This window comes from Numenius arquata, chromosome 2 (assembly GCF_964106895.1).
Source record: "Numenius arquata chromosome 2, bNumArq3.hap1.1, whole genome shotgun sequence".
NCBI classification, from domain to species: domain Eukaryota; kingdom Metazoa; phylum Chordata; class Aves; order Charadriiformes; family Scolopacidae; genus Numenius; species Numenius arquata.
The window spans coordinates 52454704-52468010 of record NC_133577.1 but is presented as its reverse complement, the minus strand read 5'-3'; the positions used below and the strand labels follow the sequence as shown (position 1 = coordinate 52468010).

Sequence of the window (13307 nt, the reverse complement as noted above, 5' to 3'; positions counted from 1 at the left end):
GTCTGCATGATTTTCACATTGAAAAGGATCGAGATCCTAAAGACCATCGCACTTCCGACTTACTCTCTTGTTTCCAAACTGTGAACAGAGCTTGAGACGAGCACTGTTGCTTTCGTTTCACTTTGGCCTTCCTTGCTTAAGTCCGATTTCCATGTATTCAAGTGAAACCGCTTTAGCATCGTACATCAGTGATACGTGGTAAGAGCGAGTGACAGTGAAGTATCTCGACCCTAATCATGGCAGATGCAATGTCATTTTCCCTGCAGGAAGAACCAGCCCCTTTTTCATCGTGGCCATCTGAATAGATACAAGATGTTCCAAAAAGGACTAAAGCACGACAGCTATTCCTAAAGCTTATCTCAGCTATCGCATGCATTACGAATATACCTATAAAACAGGTGCCAAACATGATTTATCATAATTTACATAGTCATTATCACAATTCAAGAGTGAAAAATTGCATTTGGATACGATAACATTTTACAATACAAAAATATGTACTTCAGATCCTGGGAATTGATACTCGGGGCCAGGAAACATGTCTACACTAGAAGGACTTGGTTTTGTAACCAACCCTTCAGTCCTCCAGAAACGTCTCTTATGCCGCTCATCAACACAGACAGTAATGATACAGCACAGGAGGTGTTTGTTAGTTCAGGCTCTCACTGGGGCTATGATGAGCTATGTCACAGCGCTGCCTGCAGCTGCCCATCTCCTTGGTTGGGTTGCCCAAAACAAGTTACAAAGTGTGGGTAGTTCTCAGCCAAACTCTCTTGGGCTGCAGGCAGCAGAGATGCAACGACAGGTGGATCAGACCTTTACCTGACGCGAAGCAGCAAAGAGTATTTTTCCTCAAGGACCTGCCTGGTCTTGGCACACCTGGACCAAAAGCACAGTGCCCTGTTTCAGCTTTCTGGGATCCCATCAGCGGTGGGACACAACTGGTCCTGCCTGGCCCCTGCCCCAGGGTGGGCTCTGTCCCTTCCTGCACAGGCCCTGCCAGGTCAGGCCCTACTTCCCCTCACCTCACCTCACAGCACAGCCCACCCCACCTTACTCCATCCCTGATGGACAGCCCTTGCCACCCCGCTCGGTCCCACTGCAGGATCCTGCCCACCCCGCTCTGTCCTGTCCCACAGCCCTGCCCACCCCACTCAATCCTTGCTACCAAGCCCCTGCCCACCCTGCTCGATCCCAGCTGCATCCCTGCTCACCCCACTTGATCCCAGCTGCGGCCTTGCCCTCCCCACACGATCCCACCCCACAGCCCTGCCAACCCCACTCGATCCCTGCCCACCCCACTCGGTCCCTGCTATAGAGCCCTGCCCACCGCACTCGATCCCTGCCCACCGCACTCGATCCCTGCTACGGAGCCCCTTGCCCACCCCGCTGGGTTCCCGCCGGATCCCCGCTCCCCCCCCCAACCCTCCCGTTACCACAGACGCCGCGCGCCCGGCCGTGGCCCCGCCCCCCCTGCCCCGGCCCCGCCAGCGCGGCCCCCCATTGGTCCGCGTTCCGCTGCTTAGCAACCGACACCGTCAGCCTGCGTCGCGCCGCTCTGACGTCATATCGCCGCGCCGCCGGATGCGGCGGGGTGGGTTGTTGGTGCGGTTGCCGGTTTGGGCCCGCTGCGCCATGGCGGAGGTGAAGGTGAAGCCGGAGGTCCCCGACCCCATGGAGATAGAGAACAGGTCCGCAGCTGCGGCGGGTGGTGCCGGGGAGGCAGCGTGTATGTTGGGAGAGGGGCTACCGGGCGGTGAGGGGCCTGGCGGCGGGGGGAAGAGGGCCGCGAAGAGGCAGGGTGGGCTGGGGGGTGTGGGAAGTGTCCTGGGGTCGGGGGACGGCGGGGGGTCGGCAAGGCCCGGGGCGTGTTGGTGGAGGCCCGGGTGGTGGTGAGGAAATGGGTCCCGCAGGAGTTTTTGCTGTTGCTGGGGGCACTGCGTGTTTTGTGCGGGCTTAGGTAGCAGTGAGGAATGGGGTCGGGTTACCCTCGGCCCCCCCGAAGTCTTTCCGTTCTTGGAACGGGGAATTGTGGCTTTTCTGCATTAAATCATTTTTTTCCCTGAAAGGTATTTCATCAGTATTTGTATTCTCTGACTAGCTAGCAATTCCTTCCCGTCAGAACCTTTTATATAATGAAACTATACAGGGAGCTCTGAATTCATGCTGTTAATAACCACAGCAAGATATAAGTAAAACGGAGCACCATGCTCACTGTTGTCACAAAGAGCAAAGGTAGTTTGTCCAGCAGCTGCAAAAGCATATTTGTCAGCACAAGGAGTAGACGCTAAGTTCTCTCAATAGATATGACCAAGAAGCAGTTCATAGGTACTTTTTCCACTGAGTTGTTCTTTTCCTGCTCTTCTATTCTGACTCTAATACTGTTTGGATTTGGTTTTGGATGCAATAGAACATGATTTGAGGAGGAACTTCTTTCCTTTGAGGGTGGCAGAGCCCTGGAACAGGCTTCCCGGAAAGGTGGTGGAGTCTCCTTCTCTGGAGACATTCAAAACCCACCTGGACGCGTTCCTGTGCAGCCTGCTCTGGCAGGAAGGTTGGACTAGATGATCTCCAGAGGTCATTTCCAATCCCAAATCATTTAGTGATTCTGTGATTTTAAACTTGCTTTTCTCCTCCCCCAGGATTATTGAGCTGTGTCATCAGTTCCCTCACGGTATCACAGACCAGGTGATTCAAAATGACATGCCTCACATGGAAGCCCAGCAGCGAGCCATGGCGATCAACAGGCTGCTCTCGATGGTAGGGTGATTTCACCTTCCTCGTGTTATTTCAGCCAACGTGGAGCACTCTTCCTACACACAGGCTGCGTGGTTGTGGCCTGTTGGGCTGGGCTAGCAAATTAATCCCAGCGCTTGCCATAACATACAGTTACCATAACTTACTTACGGTTGCCATAACATCCCTCAAAACTTACTCTTTCCATTCTGTAATACGAAGTTAACGTGAATGCGTATATCCATGTGGATTTCGAGGTGAGGAAGCTACCACTGAGCAGAGCCACATTTGTTTTTTGACGTGTCTAAAGTTCCTTGGTCTTCTTTGCCCTGTGTGTTACTTTGTAAAGCAGAACGTGGTACAATGATCTAAAATAACAGTTGGGTGCAGTGTAGTTGCAGTGGTTCAGCAGGTGGTAAGGTGGCCACAGGTGACAACTGCAAGACCCGCTTGCTAATCATAGAATCATAGAATGGTTAGAGTTGGAAGGGACCTTAAAGATCATCGAGTTCCAACCCCCCTGTCCTGGGCAGGGACACCTCCCACTAGAGCAGGTTGCTCAAAGCCCCATCCAGCCTGGCCTTGAACACCTCCAGGGATGGGGCATCCACAGCTTCCCTGGGCAACCTGTTCCAGTGCTTCACCACCCTCACAGGAAAGAATTTCCTCCTAATATCTCATCTAAATCTCCCCTCTTCCAATTTAAAACCATTACCCCTTGTCCTGTCACTACACTTCCTGACAAAGAGTCCCTCTCCGGCTCTCCTGTAGGCTCCCTTCAGATATTGGAAGGCTGCTATGAGGTCTCCCCGGAGCCTTCTCCAGGCTGAACAACCCCAGCTCTCTCAGCCCGTCTTCATAGGGGAGGTGCTCCATCCCTCTGATCATCTTCGTGGCCCTCTGTTGGACCCATTCCAACAGGTCCTTGTCCTTCCTGTGTTGAGGACTCCAAAGCTGGGCACAGTATTCCAGGTGGGGTCTCACGAGGGCAGAGTAGAGGGGCAGAATCACCTCCCTTGACCTGCTGGCCACACTTCTCTTGATGCAGCCCAGGATGCGGTTGGCTTTCTGGGCTGCCAGTGCGCACTGCCGGCTCATGTTGAGCTTCTCATCCACGAACACCCCCAAGTCCTTCTCCTCAGGGCTGCTCTCCAGCCATTCTCCGCCCAACCTGTATTTGTGCCTGGGATTGTGCCACGTCCCAGGTGCAGGACCCTGCACTTGGCCTGGTTGAACTTCACGTGGTTTGCACCAGCCCACCTCTCAAGCCTGTCCAGGTCCCTCTGGATGGCATCCCTTCCCTCCAGCATGTTGACCGTGCCACTGAGCTTGGTAGGGAATGAATTAGCTAGAAATAAAAGAATGCATGTTACCCCATGCTCTAATATGTGAAGATCTTCTCTGAACCCCTTAAAAATCCTCAAGTTGTGGATTGCTTTGATAATATGCAGGTGAAACATCTCGAGGGATTTTTTTTGCATATTACATAAATTTCCTGCATTTTGCTGGGCATTTCCCGTTACTGTATCAGGAGTCAGCCTGAGACAGGAGCGAGGATCACTGTCAACTACTACTGCCACGTGTGCAGGAACAGGTAGTAGCTGTTTAGTCTTGTTGGTTCAGCGTGGCATAGACTTGAGTATCAGCTCAAGTGAGGGTGTGTGTGTGGGGAGATCTAGTAAGTACCCCAAGCATGGGGAAAAACTGCAGTGAGAGCTCAGCCTTAATAAGCACCAGGTACTTCACTTGAGATAAGCTGCAGGTACTTCATCTGTAGAAAAGCATTGAAGGGAAGCAACTCTGAGGAGAAAGACCTGGGAGTCCTGGTGGACAATAGGGTGACCATGAGCCAACAATGTGCCCTTGTGGCCAAGAAGGCCAATGGCATCCTGGGGTGCATCAGGAAGAGTATGGCCAGCAGGTCAAGGGAGGTCATCCTGCCCTTCTGCTCTGCCCTGGTGAGGCCCCATCTGGAGCACTGTGTCCAGTTCTGGGCTCCCCAGTTCAGGAAAGACAGGCAACTGCTGGAGAAGGTACAGCAGAGGGCTACAAAGATGATTAGGGGCCTGGAACATCTCTCTTACGAGGAAAGGCTGAGAGACTTGCATCTTTTTAGTCTGGAGAAGAGAAGGCTGAGAGGGGATCTGATCAGTGCTTATAAATACTTAAAGGGAGGGTGTCAAGAGGACGGGGCCGGTCTTTTTTCAGTGGTGCCCAAGGACAGGACAAGAGGAAATGAGCACAAACTTGAACATAAGAAGTTCCATCTAAACATGAAGAGGAACTTCTTTACTTTGAGGGTGGCAGAGCCCTGGAACAGGCTGCCCAGGGAGGTGGTGGAGTCTCCTTCTCTGGAGACATTCAAAACCCACCTGGACACGTGTGGGACCTGCTTTGGCAGGGGGTTTGGACTAGATGATCTCCAGAGGTCCCTTCCAACCCCATATCATTCTGTGATTCTGTGGTCTTGAGGTGTGAGCTTTAATCAACCACATAATGCAAATCTGTAAGAAACAAGGCTGTAACTATGGGGAAAGGATTAGCTGGTGATGACAGAGCGAGTGTTAGTTAATGCAGTTATACACAGTTATGCTCTCGGACTTGTCTAATTGCTTGCCCCTTCAAAATAGGAAATAAGAATTTGCCTGGCCTAGGCACAAGCATCAAGGGCAGGACAAATCTTTTGTGTGTAAGAGATGCTGGTAATTTGCCTCTCAGAGGCACTGTCAATCCTGGCGGGCAGGTTTTCCAGTGATCTCTACTTAGTAAAACAGTAGAACTTTGCTATTGGAACTCAGAATTATTCAAAATTTGTGCAGTAGTGCTCCAAGGTGATTTCTGGGTAGCCATGCAAATGAGCGTTTTGGTGGAAAGCAAGAGCAAAGTGTGCAAGAACTTGATATCGCTTGCCCAATGGTGAAAATTAGGAGAAATAATAGGACGTACATAGATGTGGGAAGGCTTGGGAACTGTATTTGTATTCATTTCTCATCAGCTATTAGAAATAACTTGTGGGGGAAAAATATATCCTTGAGGGTATTACTGTACTTGTAGGGAAAAAATATCCTCAAGTGTATTATTGTTTCCAGTGGGTAGAAATATTATTTTCCCTTTGCTTTATTCAGTTGGCATGAAATAAGGTTTTTAATTTGGAATATTAGAAGATTTTTGCCACGTTCTGAAACAAGCTATTTGAAGGAAAGTAAATGCATTGTGCCCATCTCTCCTAGGGGCAACTGGACCTCCTCAGGAGCAATGCAGGCCTCCTGTATAGAATCAAAGAGTCTCAAAATGCCAGGTAAGCTTTGCGTTTGCTGGATAAACATGTGGCATTGCTGAGAAGACATTCTGTAACATGGATTTTACAGAACATAACTGCATGTTGCCGGAGGCTACACTTAAATCCCCATAGCTGATCCTGAAACCTGTGTTAGGTGTAGCGGTTTCTACTGAACAGAGGGTGCCGTGGGACTGGAGCTCTGACTTGGTGGCAGAGTTCCTGCTAGTAAGTGATGACAGCAAAGTGATCTGCACAAAGTAGTATATGTGCTCAGGTGAAATCCAGCTGAAGCCCGACCATACCATCTGCAGGCTATGGTCCTATGGTCTTCCTCGCTGCTCGTGCTACAGGATCAGCTCATATTAACAGCTGTTCCAGGAGGCCGCTTGAACTCGTGCTCTTTGATTTATTAAAATGTACCTTCAGATCGTGTCTTGTGACGTCTGTGCGAATCTGAGTTAAAGATGCCTAGACATACTTCTGAAAGGAAATATCCTTCAAAATTACCCTCAGTGCGGGCGTGCAATCTTCTCTTTCAAATGCTTTAGAAAAAGATTGCCGAGTTCAGGCTTTCTCAGACTGGTGAAAAGGCATGTTTTAGAGTTGGGAGCACGCTACTACCCCTTTTAAGACATTCTCTCTAGAGACGGATTATCTGAAATTATGCTCTGTGCTGTGTTTGACCTTCCACAGTTGGGTTAATACATGACTCTGAGTTCCCCATTGTTCTGACAAGTGGAGTGACTCTTGTGTAGTCACTTTTTCTTTCATACTGTGCTCTTTTCTCTTTACTGTGGCTTCTCCCTGGCACGCTTAGCTTGATCGAGAGGCTTAGTCTCATGTATTATATTTGCCAATGGCTGGCTTGTTGTGTAGGGTTTTTTTTTCTTTGTGCATTGGTTTTTTTTTTTTTTCAGAGTACTTGTTTTCAGTTTAAAACAAATCCCACTTCTTTCAAATTTTGGACCTTTCAAAAATCCTGATGTCTGTCTTATTTTACAGTAAAATGAAAGGCTCTGACAATCAAGAGAAACTGGTTTACCAAATCATAGAAGATGCAGGCAACAAAGGTAGTTTAAATAAATAAAACTTTGAATGGTACTAACTCAGTTTGTGGAACTGTTCCTGTCTAAGCTTTTAAATGCTTGTCCAGAGAATACAGATATAAAATCTGGAGTCCTCATACCTGGTCTGTAGCTAATGTTCCCTGTGCCCACTTTAAAACAGAAAAAAAGATGACATATTTCTCTATTAAAGTAGCAACCTGTCCTGGTTGACTTTTTGGGAGGGGGGTGTGTGTGTCTGTCTTTCAGAATAGTTGGAGTATGAATTAAGAGTCATCTATGGGACTGTCAAACCTTGGAATCCACAAAATACTCACTACTTAAAAGAAAACGTGGTATCTGTATCAGATTAAACAGGTGTACTGCCAGCAGAAATCACTGCTAGCAGCTAGACTTTCTCAGCAGTCACCGCACACTGTGGTTGAGGGGTGGCAGGTGGAACTGACTGTCATATATTTTGTTGAAGGAAACACTACTTACCTAAAAATGCAAGGACATTTCTGGCATGCATTCATGTTTGCGGTGAAATGGAGTCCGCTTGTAAGAGCTCTGGGAGGAGGGGTAAAGGGCAGAAGGACAGTGTGGTGGCTGTGATATGCATTTCTTGTTTTTGTCACTTGTGGGGGGGTTTTTTCCACCCCTTCCTGTCCCTTCCCTCCCTTTTGCTGGGAGTGCTAGGATTGAGGATACATCCTATGGTCGGCAAGCCAGTCAAGCAATGTTGTGATGTGATTTTTGGTTTGCGAGTACGTCCAGAAACAAATGGTTTCCTCTATTCATTTCGATTTACTTCTCTGTTTTTAAACAGGTATTTGGAGCAGGGACATTAGATACAAAAGTAATTTGCCTTTAACAGAGATCAACAAGATCCTGAAAAACTTGGAAAGCAAGAAACTAATTAAAGCAGTTAAATCTGTGGCAGTGAGTATTTTGTGACTTCTTTTTTTAACCATTTCAAGCATTTGCTGCATGCTGTGTATGTTTGAACAGGGGACTGGGAGCAGAGAAACCTCATTCTGCCTCCAGCTTTCTCACTGACTATGCACCAGCATTTGACTCTGCCTTTAGCATGCAGGTTTGAGGTGCAACAGATACGAGAGACTAGAATGTTTATTAAATAGTCAACAAACTACTAACAAACCGATTAACAATCTAATTAAAATGTATCGCTATTAATATGCAGTTTTATGACTCTTCCCACCACTACTAATTGCATACCGTTACTATCAAATTGCAGTTCTAATTCTCCTAATTCTTTATTGCGCGCAACGGTTGTTGCAGTTCTGTTACCCCTCACAAACCTCTCACGCTGCTTACTGCTCATCTGCGGTTGTGTCACCCTTTGCCCTTCCATGCCCAGTCTTTAGGATGTAAAGTTAGGGAAGAGTCTGGTGGGTTTCCCTCCAGCATCCCAATGGGTTTGGGTCCACGGGTCAGCTTCTCTGCTCTCCATAGGCATCCAGGCTCCTGGTGTGTACAGACCCTGCCTTCTGTTGTTCCCTGGCTGATTTTTATACCTTTATTCCCCTTTCTTGTTTCTTAACTCTCCCTTCTACCACCCTTTTCTCCTTTCTCCACTCAGTCTCCACCCAAATAAGCAGCCTGCCCATAATTACTTTTTCTCCATTGATCCCAGTGTTGCTGTACCACAATTTGGTATTTCTGATACTGAAGCAATATCACCTTTTTATATGGGACTAGTGATATGATTACTTCCAAGGTTCCTCTTACCTGGAGATCCTGAGTCTCCCTTCAGTTATCTGGTTCATACTGGATTTGTATTAGTTACTTCAAACAATTTCTAAGACGTTTGGTTCAGTTTCAGTCTTGGTTCTTCTACTTTGTTCCAGTTACTCAAGTACTTTCTTACCTTATGTGCAAACAGTCCATGTACTAGAGTGCGGCTTATCCTTTTCCAGGCTTTTTCTCACACTGTTATACAGCTCATGCAGCACCCTGCTCTCCCTTACCTGCCTAATTACAAATCATTGATATTAACATGTTCTTTAGATGTTCTTCTGGTTTCCAGCAGAGATTCTGTCTTGTTGCGGGGACTGGTACACCAGGAAGACCACTTGTTTTGAATTCTTGGAAGCTTTATGTTGTATGCCTCTTCCATGCGCCAGTCTCATCTGCACCATGGAGGCAATACCTTATCTTGTGTGTGTGCGTTTTGGGGGGGGAGCAAGATGTGAGGGTGATTTCCTAAATAAAAATAAAGTGGAGATAAAGAAGTTGGACATAGAGAAGCGGTAGCTTTTTCATGTTCTTTTGAGAGATGCTGGCTTCATCTAGTCATACTGGCGACATAACGCTGCTAAAATGGCTTCAGCGGTTGCCGAGTAGTCCTTTGGATGACCGTTGCCCCCGAACTGCCTACTAATATCTGGACTGGAGCAGCATTCCCGTTCACCCTGTCTCGGTGTGGCAGTAAGGAGTGGGCTCGCAAAGGCTAACTTTAGCTGCAGGGTTTAATGATGGAAGGGTCCTCCCCTCATCAGTGCACGGGTCGTATCCTGTGGAAACAGTTGAAAGCTTCTCCATTAAGATTGTCTTTGCTGTCTTTTAAAGACACTTTCCTGTCCTCCTTCGACTGAGGAGGAGGTTTAGAGTCAATAGGCTAAAATTAAACTCTAAGATCATCTTCAGTGAGGTTTGTGTTGTATGCACATCGTTAGTAAACTTCTCTCTTCTAACACTATAATATAAACTGATTAGGAATCTGAATGTATTGGTCTTCTCTTTATGTCCATGTTATCTGAGAGTCAAACATCTTAAGGATAGCTGGATTGCTGTGCCCCAGGTTTTAGGAGTAATGAAATATCTCTTTTGCAGGTATCTTCCTAAATCTTCCTTTCTTATGGGAGTCTTTCAGCTGTTAAGAGCTGTTCGCTTTTCTCTAACAGGCGTCCAAGAAGAAGGTGTATATGCTGTATAACCTGCAGCCCGACCGCTCAGTGACTGGTGGGGCCTGGTACAGTGACCAAGACTTTGAGTCTGAATTTGTGGAAGTGTTAAATCAACAGTGTTTTAAATTTCTACAGAGTAAGGTGAGTGCCACTACTAAAGTCACTTCCCGTTTGTTTTGTGCAAGCAATTCTTTTCTTTGTAAAATCAGTGACAGACAAGGCTTAAGTTTTCCGTAGTGCTTTCTGTAAGCATTGGCCATTGTTATAACCGGATTAGCAAATCTGTACTGGATTGTGTTTGTCACAGCAAGTGTGATGGTGCCGCACTTTAATAATGCATATTTTCCCACTCTGTACGGGGAGTGAAGCCTTCAGTCTCCAAAGTCCAACGACAAGCTAGGCAGCAAAAAACACACGACCAAAAAACCTAGGAAACGTCACTGTTTTCCCTGCAGAGTTCCTAACGTCTGAGGGGGTGAAAGGCACTAGTCAGTTAGCTCTGCCTAGAAGACAGTTTTCTCTAGTATAACTGCAGGAGAAGCCTGTTTTACATTAAATAAGTCCTACACAGATTGCAACATTTCTCTAGTCCATTGAAGTATATTTTAACTGGCACTAGGTACAGCAGAAACTTCTTTTGTGTCAAAAAAAACCTGCCAGATGCTGATATTCCTTCACATTAATCTAAATCACTGTGTAAACTTTGTGTCATATTTAGTGTAAAATTATGTTTGGTTGTGCACTGCATTGTCTCACGCACATCAGTCTAAGGACATAGCTTTAAATGCTAAATAAAAAAACATGTCGCTGAAATGGTTTGGAACTCAACTTCTGTACTTTAGTCTGCCTGAAACTGAACCACACAGGAGGCTCCTGGCAGTGAGTACTGATTGTAACTCATCTTTGCCTTTTTCTCAGGCAGAAGCAGCTCGAGAGAGCAAACAGAACCCCATGATACAGAGAAACAGCTCATTTGCTTCATCCCATGAGGTGTGGAAATACATCTGTGAACTGGGTATCAGTAAGGTCAGGATAGATTCATCTTACTGCTCTGAGAATTTTCAGTGCATGACTGGCTGCACGAGTTGGGTCCTGATGACGGTCCAATGAGTGCTTTAGTACCCTACCCAGTTACTGCACTGGAAGTTGGCTTTGCTGCTTTATTGCTTTTTGAGGAGGGTCATTTGGGCTGCGTGGGATTCCAGGGTAGTTTGCGTGGGGCGTTTTTCAAAGACATATAAAAGAATTTGCATCCACATACTTGTCGATGGGAACCGGAGTAAATTTTTCTCTAACAATCTCAACCAGTTTATATTTTATAATTGCTCTTAAGTTTGCCTGTGCACTTTAAGCAGTTTTAAAAAAAAACTTGAGTTGCGTAGGGAAGTTCTTTTTGGTAAGTGAAGGCTAGTGTAATCCAAAAGTGCCTGGGAGGTAGGAGGTACTTGGATTTGCTTTTCTGTTTATATCTGCACAGCTCTATAAAATGCCCAGCAACAGCGGTTCCTTTATCTGGGCTAGGTTAGAATTCTAAGGATATGTTACCCATGGTGTTTGCTCATTTCCTCCTTGCAGGACTTACTGGCATGTGTCTTTACTAATATTTATTTTACAAATTATTTCTTAGGTAGAGTTGTCAATGGAAGACATCGAAACCATTTTAAATACGCTAATATATGATGGAAAAGTGGAGATGACTATTATTGCTGCAAAGGAAGGGACGGTAGGCAGTGTGGATGGACAGATGAAATTGTACAGAGCCGTTAGTCCTCTCATACAACCCACTGGATTAGTCAGGACGCCCTGCGGCCTCTGTCCTGTAAGTAACTAATTCTGTGTGTGAATATGTGGGTGCATGGAAATTTGGAATACAATCCTGCAAATGGCCAGCCAGCACATGGTAAGGTTATGCCCGTGAGTGATCCTCATGGCTTTCTAAGCCAACTGTGGTTACGAGTGTTACCCAGGATGCCTTAGCTTTGGTTTAAGAGGCGGGTTCTTTAGTTTAGACCAGGATGTTTCCCACTTATCTGTTGTCTCTTTACTGTACTGTATGTGAAAAGGTGCTGCCAAGTGTAGCCCGTTCCAAATCATACTGTCATATTTTCTTATCCCAAGTATGCCTGTTTGTTTTTTAAAAAGCTAAATTATTTCTGTCTAGCTTTTGGTCTCTTGGATTGTAAACTGATAATATGTGGGTGAAACTTGGGGTCTGCTTTGCTTTGTTGCCCTCACGTTACTCTTTCTCAGAGCCGGCATTGGACTTCCCAGATTTTCCCCTCTATTAGACTACTGCTTTTCTACTGGGGAAGGAGCAGAAAACACGCGAGTGTATTACTTCCAGTTAGATTGTGCTTGCGGTGTACAATTACTGACACAGGGCTTGCTTTTGCAGGTTTTTGATGATTGCCATGAAGGCGGTGAGATTTCTCCATCAAACTGTATTTATATGACGGAGTGGCTGGAGTTTTAATGTGAAAGAAAACTGTGGACTGGATTCGTCCTTCACAGCCAAGGCGACAAAGCAGCTTGCTTTTTAAAAGTGGACTTCTAAATTTGTGAGTGACTTGTTTTTAATGAAACATAAAGCAGTAACAGACCAGTTTTATGAGCAGTCCCGTAAGTGGACTGGAAATGGAATCAGCACGGAAGATCAAGGCTGAAGTGGAAACGTAGATCCATTCTTGTACCAAAAATTGTTTGTGGTACTTGAAAAGTGCCGTAGAACAGCTGGGTGGTGATGCATCACTTCCAAGGATTGTGTCAAGTACTCCACAGATGCTTATTCTGAATCACAGAAAAAGCCATTAGCTGATGAGAAAAACTTGCTAATGAGTGTTGCCAAAAATGGGAACCCAAACTTTGCTTTCAGACTAATGCTAATGGTTGATGCTTAAGTCCTAAAGCTGACACTTTTCTCCCAGGATAGCTACCATCTAATTGAAGACTAAGACTCTGATGTGGAAAAGATCCTAAATATGTCACAGAACTCACTGATTCTTTATTATCTTTCTTACCTGCTAATTTATCATTAAAACCCAGATTTTTCTCATATACATCTGTGCTTCATTTCCTTTATTGCTGCCGTTGCCTGGTGATGCATCTGTTGTATTTATTCCTTCATCTTACAGCTACAGAGTTATGATCAAATCTGTGTTGCTGTGTTCCAGCAGCTGCATCACGTGCATGGATATGTCAGCTGAAATTTTGAGTAGAAATATTCTGGGAAGATGAGTTTTCCAGAAGAAAAAAAGAGTTCCTCTGACCTGATGGTACAGGGAGGATTTTTATAGATTTTTCAACCCTGAGGGTGTTACG

At 46.0% G+C, this 13307-nt stretch overlaps 1 protein-coding gene across 3 annotated transcripts; it reads left to right on the top strand.

The window, feature by feature from the left end:
• Positions 1-1592: 1592 nt before the first annotated feature.
• Positions 1593-13044, top strand: POLR3F (RNA polymerase III subunit F). Of its 3 annotated transcripts, none has more exons than XM_074165879.1 (9): positions 1593-1691; positions 2643-2760; positions 5967-6034; positions 7019-7086; positions 7889-8001; positions 9987-10130; positions 10908-11015; positions 11617-11808; positions 12385-13044. In XM_074165879.1, exons 1-9 carry the CDS (start codon positions 1636-1638, stop codon positions 12460-12462), a joined length of 945 nt encoding a protein of 314 aa, XP_074021980.1. In that variant the 5' UTR covers positions 1593-1635; the 3' UTR covers positions 12463-13044. The 3 variants fall into 3 exon arrangements, with proteins under 3 accessions (XP_074021980.1, XP_074021989.1, XP_074022001.1); XM_074165888.1 differs by having other exon boundaries at positions 1628-1691; positions 10908-10979; XM_074165900.1 differs by lacking the exon at positions 9987-10130 and having other exon boundaries at positions 1636-1691.
• The last annotated feature ends 263 nt before the right edge of the window (positions 13045-13307 follow it).